The sequence below is a fragment of the Phaethon lepturus genome, unplaced genomic scaffold, assembly GCF_000687285.1.
Source record: "Phaethon lepturus isolate BGI_N335 unplaced genomic scaffold, ASM68728v1 scaffold42106, whole genome shotgun sequence".
NCBI classification, from domain to species: Eukaryota; Metazoa; Chordata; class Aves; order Phaethontiformes; family Phaethontidae; genus Phaethon; species Phaethon lepturus.
The window spans coordinates 8,037-14,090 of record NW_010544822.1 but is presented as its reverse complement, the minus strand read 5'-3'; the positions used below and the strand labels follow the sequence as shown (position 1 = coordinate 14,090).

The window sequence follows — 6,054 nt, the reverse complement described above, 5'->3', positions numbered from 1 at the left end:
AATGATCTCTGCCTTCTCATGGGCAGCGAAGGTGTGGAAGGTGGCAATTTCACGCTGCTATAACGATGAAGCGCGAGCAGTGCTGGCTGCTGGAACATGTGCAATCGGAGCTGCACAGCCTCCGGAGAGCCCAGTCGGCCCAGAGCCGCGGGGCTGCCAGCCACCACCTCCTCTTGCCTGATTTGCCTGCTGGCCCTCGGCCAAAGGCACAGAGAAGCCCAAGTGCCTATCTGACAGCAACACAGTCCTGCTGCTGTTCAGAGAAGAACCGAGTAAAATCCTTCCCTGCCATCATGTGAGGTTGTAGCGACAGGAATGGCACAGTTGGAGTGCACATACATCTGTCCTTACTCTGTCTGTACTATTTCTAGCAGGAAAACAGAGCAGTCGTCTTTGGGGAGGGATGTCTCATGCCTTCACAGCTATTTGCTTCAGTGACTGCAAGTCAGAGCCCAAATTCTGTGTTGAATCTCTTCATTTTGAAGAACCTAGAAGGGAATCGGATCAGATGCAAAAAAATCCCCATGTGCAGTAGAAAAACTCTCCAAGTAATTTAATTGCTACTATAGTCTCTGTTGCTGTTCCTAGCTTTTGAAAAGTGCTTTCTGGAGTCCTTCAAGCCTGATGCTGAGCTGCAGTCCTGTCCCATGTGGTCTCCATTCAGGGAAGAAAACTTCCTGTCTTCCCAAGATGAAGGTGTAAGAGAAAAATACCAGTCCTCCTGGAATGTGGGCTTGAAATCTGTGTAATCCTTTGCAACAGGAGAATGTGAGATACATTTGTTCCAGCTTGCCCTGAGAGGCAGAATAGGAGAGGAAAATTAGGCAATTGTTGTATCAGAGAATAGAAAAGTGAAACCCAGCTGAATTGGTTTCTGTTCATAAACTGCAAGTGATGTGATGCATTTTCTGATGAATTATGTAGAATGGTCTGAATGAAAAATGAGGAAATTGCAGTAGCCAGTTTTGTGGTCTCCTGTATAATTTTTTTTGCATTCATTTATTTGCACTTAAGAGACCCGTGCTAAATTCTTTCTACTTATACAACAGATACAGCCCTTGCAGCAGAGTGTGTGCTGGAGTAGATGACCTTTAACTTAAAACAAGCTGCTTGCACATATGAGTTCAGCTTAACTAATTTCAATTTGAGATAAGCCAATACAAGTTCTTTATCAAGCCTTTAATTTTCCATCTTGCAGAAAAAAGTTGAGTAGTCAAGGTGTTGCATGTTTATTTCTCAGTTTGTTGAACAAATTTGGTTCTTAAATAGTTCCTTTCTTGAATAAGCTAGGCAGGTTTCAGGTATTGTTTGGTTCTTGTGGCTTTGGGAATAAAGAAACCACATAGATCAGGTAATTATCTTAAGTAGTCCTTCAAAGGAGTGAGGAATACGGAAAACTTGGAGTTGTGCATTTATTTTGGGCTCTTAAGGTATATCAAGACTGTCTTGAAAGGAGCCTAAAAGGAGGAGGGGGAACCTGTTTCAAGCCTGAGTTTCAGTGATGTTAATCTTTCTGCATCTTAGAATACTAAAGCAAGAACAACAAAGATGCTAATGGTGCCAGTCTTCACTCAAGGCACTGTTTTTTTTTGGGTGGGTTTGTTTGTTTTTTTTGTGGGTTTGGTTTTTCGTTGTAGTTAAATTGGTGTTAATGGAAGTTGTTCATTTGCTACCAAAAATGCCCCTGCCTTACTGCTTTTGGCTCCTGGCATGTCACCATCTCATTATCTTCTGGGCTAGACAGGGCTTGAATGTCTGATGTATAAAACAGGCAGATTTTCTTCCTCCAAAAAAACTATTGGCCATTTTTCTCCTCAGAGAGAGATAAAATGGCATGAACCCAGTTCTCTTCCTTTTCAGGTCACTTTTTAATGTCTGAACATGCGCTCCCTCTGTACTTTCTGGAAGTTCTACACTTGTTCTAACGCGTGGAAATTCTGGCAGCCTGCTAGATCCTCCCCGGGCACCAGCATCGAACTTTGCTCTTTCATTTCTCACCAGCGCAGTTTTGTGCCAGAGCTGTGAACGGCATCTTTTCTAAGATGTCAAAGTGTCATCTTTTCCTCTCAGATGAGCAAATGTTTAAAATATCCTGCTCTGCTCAATGACTCTAGGTGTTGTCACGGTGTACTATTTTGCGCTGGCCATAATTAAGTTCGGTGGGTTTGGATTTTGTCGAAATGCATTAAGAAATCCCCGTGGTGTTTGAGGATTCTTTTTTTTTTTTTTTATAGGGTGGGTTATAGGTGAAGGCGTTGCTGTGAACGTGGCTGGGAGGCTGATGTACACCAGTTGCCTCTGGGAGTCTTGGAGAGGACTAATGTGTTTCACCTGCCCTGAAATACGAAATATGTTCCTATTTAGCCTCTTGTTCATAAAACAGCAGCTGAGGTTTATGGTGTTTTATGTACACACTGCCTTTTATGACAAAATAGGGATTGTTCTCCTTTGCCAGGTTTTCCTGGGCTTTTGTTTCGAAGTGCAGCATGTAAGCACAACACTGAAGTGTTTAAAGTGGAACAGTGTTAATGAGGTCACTTGTGTATTGCAGCATGACAGATAACGTGCAGAATAATCTACCGGTTTAGTAATTTAATTTGCTGGCTATTATGTTGTTGCATAGCCGTAATTCTCAGTAAGATCCTCCTTTCCTATCCTTAATCTATAAATCTCTCCCACTCGTTGCGTTGGTGGCTTGAGTAGCTGCTGTTTTTTTCTTTCTGCTGGTGTTCAGCATTTCTTTAGCATGTTCTTCTCATGGGTTTTTTTTCCTGTAATTTTTACTAATACTCAACTTCTACCCAGCTTCATGCATCTGTATAGCTTACTGTGTAATCTGTCTTCCTTGTGCTTTGCTTGACAGGCATATAAAGGCTTGGAAAGGATGGCGTTCCTTGTAATAAAAGGGCTGTAATTAGGGTCTTTTTGTTCTAGTTTGCATCACAGGGCTAGAAGCCCTAAGCACTGTGCACTATTGAGACACTGAGGAGCTTGGTCTCATCCTCAGACACGAGAGCAGAATTTCAGTGCTCCTAATTGAGCCTGGCTGCAGATGAGGATGGCTCCACATCCTCGTGGGGTGGATGTGCCCCACTGTGTTTCTCCAGCTTGGCAGGTCATCTGGGAATTGTTTCTCTCTTCTTCCAGTCGCGGGAATTTCCTAAGCAGGAGTGATCGCTGCAGCTGTTTGTTGGATTAGCTGCGTCTTCCACTGAGGCACGTGGATGTCGGCATCCCATCGGACGAGATGTGTTTGAAAGAAAAAAAAAAAATCACAACTCTGTGACCACCGTTTTCTCTTGAAAAACCACTCATTGCTGTGTGCCCCAGGATCAGCATTTGAGTGACAGGAGAGCTGTGTCATGATGTGACAGGGATGCAGTGCCACTGTTACCAAAATGCACCCTGACTGATGAACTAATTGAGCAGGGATCTTCATAGCTGTGAAGGATATTGATGAGATAAACCTAAATTTGAGTCCTGAGGTGTTGGTGCACAATTGGCAGAGGGAGGAGGGCTGCCTGGAAAAGGAAAATAGATACGGCGCTGGGTACTGTGCTCAAATAAGAGGCCATTTTTTGCCTCTGAAGTTCACAGAACTGCATTGACTGATTTGGAGCAAGCTTACCTGGCGCGTATCCATCCTGCAGACAGCCCAATAGGACATCTCGATGGTGTCCCTCCTGGCTGGTGTGAGAGAGCCTGCTACTCTGGTAGGTGTGAGAGCTACTCTGCTTCGTTTACTCTTAGTTACTCGGGTTTTAGGACAAACACAGGTGATGGGGAGGGAAGGAAAGCAGAGCTGGAAAAGTCCCCTTATGTGCTTGCTTGCTGCTCGAACCCATCAGAGTAACAACCAGCCCAGAAAAACCTGAACCAAAACAAGTAAGCAGCCAGCTAGCATGCGATGTACTGACAGAGCACGCGGATGGGAGGAGAGGTGTGACTGCAGAAAGGACATTCATCAAACTACTGGAGTAGTTCCCCAAATCGGGGGGGATCTTATTACTTACATGACAAACCTGGTCTTCTGGTTGGAAACTGAGCTTTGTCCTTTTACTCAGGCCAAGCCCCGGTCATGACTTGTTGATGGGATGGGAGCGCTGCCCTTCTTGGCTGAATAGAAGGGCAGCGCTCTCCAAACAAGTGCTGTAACAGCATCTCCTTTCAAAGGAAGGGCTCAGGAAAACCTTGCTGGTTGTGTGGGATGTCATCTGTTTCTGCCCTAGTCCTTAACCCTTCCTCTTCAGGATCAGGCGGTAGGACCAAAGCAGGACTTTGAAGAGGAAGAAGCGATGGCAGTACTCAAGTGGAGTGCTCTGCCATTGCTGGGGAGACCAAAATAATGAAATGATTTAGATTGGAAGGGAACGTCATCTTGTTCAGATGCCCAGCTCGAAGCAAGGATAAGCTAAGTTAGGGCAAGCTGCTGTAACAAGCCTTAGTTTTCATTAGTGCTCAAGTCTGCAAATTTGCAATAGTTAGGAAACAAAACTAGCTGAAGGCACTTAAATTACGTTGGCCAAAAAGAAGTTGCAGTCCCTCATGTCTTCCCCCTTGTCTTTTTTTCCCTTGTAACATGCTTTGCCTTACTGCAAACCACCCTCCCTGCAGTGGGAAGGGCCACATCTGACATCTGGAGACCACATTGGTCTTTTGCACCTCCTGAGCTAGCTCTCGAGTATGCCTCAGCGTGCAGATTCTCCCGTTTTTTACAATACAAATAGGCAAACTCATATGAAAATGTACTAATAGTTGGGACATAGTTGGGTGGATGTACAAGAAGTAGCAGTTATAGATGGATTTAACATGTTGGCTTCTTCCTTTGCTGAGAGTTTATCTGAATGCCAGAATAGGAAATGGTGCTCTTGATGTCTCCTCTGGTTAGCAACCAGTGAAGACGTGCTCCTAAGTAGGGATGGCATTTTACACGCTTCTGACCCAAAAGCTGCGGCTGGATTTACACAAGCGTGGATTACTTGTTTTGATATGTTTATTATTTATTGCCTTGGAGATAAAACTGGCTTTTGCATAAACTTCATAAATGCCAGTGTGGTTGTGTGAGCTGGATTGAGGAACTCACCCAGGCTAAAATACTTTTTGGTGTGGTTTTTTTTTTTTTTTCACCCAGCTCCTGTGCAGCTGCTTTGTGTCCCAGCACAAGAGAAGTGCCACGGGGATGGGAGCGAGCGGCAGAAGAGGGTTGGACTGGCTTCTGGTGCTCATAGGGGCAGCTTAGTATATTCTTGCAACTTCAGCTTTGTATATTCATTGGGATACTCCAGAAATAATCTTTTATGCTCTACATGAGTTGAATATCATTTTAGGAAGTGGCCATATGCTGCTGATGTACGAGAATGATACTGGTGTTATAAAAGAAAACGTATTCCCTAAGGATTTTCCCTGTGCAGTGCTGTTCTCCCGTATCCTCATATTTGCCAAAGGCCTCACACCCGAAAGGGAAGCCCCATGTGGGCTTTTGTAGAAAAGCCTTTGGTGAGGTGACACATGAAGGGGAAAAAAGGGACCTGATGGGAAATGTGCAAATGCCCCAGGAAGAGAGTGTCTTTTTAGCAGAAGGAAGCTTTTTTGAAGCATGATAGTCTTACTGCATGTTTTCAGATACTTTTTGGGTGACATTTTACAACTGCAGGTGTCTCAGATTGATAACAGCATGATACGAGCTCACTGTTAGGCTTTTTTCAGTTTTGAGTGCAGAAGTGGACCAAACACTTGATGGTGAAGAGAGCGAGACGCCTTCCCCTGGGCAGCTACAGACCATCACTGCTGCTGTGATTTTGGAGAAGGTCATGAAATTACCCATCCAGTGTACCACTATGATAGCAGCATAAATAAAAAGTGTTATTCCTTAGGGGTTTTTTTTCTGTCTAGCCACTCTGATTTTGAAAGTGTTTTAAAGCCTGATGCAGAAGAGGATCTTGATCAAAGGGAAGAAATAAATCATGTGTTTTGCCTGACATGTGACCTCTTACTGCCACGGGAACCTGCCTCGCTTTACAAGACTGTTGTGGGTTCTGTGCTTTCCCTGCTAAC

At 44.4% G+C, this 6,054-nt stretch overlaps 1 protein-coding gene across 1 annotated transcript in view; it reads left to right on the top strand.

Moving 5' to 3' along the window:
- Positions 1 to 65: 65 nt before the first annotated feature.
- LOC104622123 (E3 ubiquitin-protein ligase ARIH1-like) overlaps positions 66 to 6,054 on the top strand; it is a 12,157-nt gene continuing 6,168 nt past the window's right edge. Inside the window, exon 1 of the mRNA XM_010288793.1 lies at positions 66 to 272. Coding sequence (XP_010287095.1) covers positions 66 to 272 — 207 coding nt within the window. The remainder of the gene's footprint in view (positions 273 to 6,054) is intronic.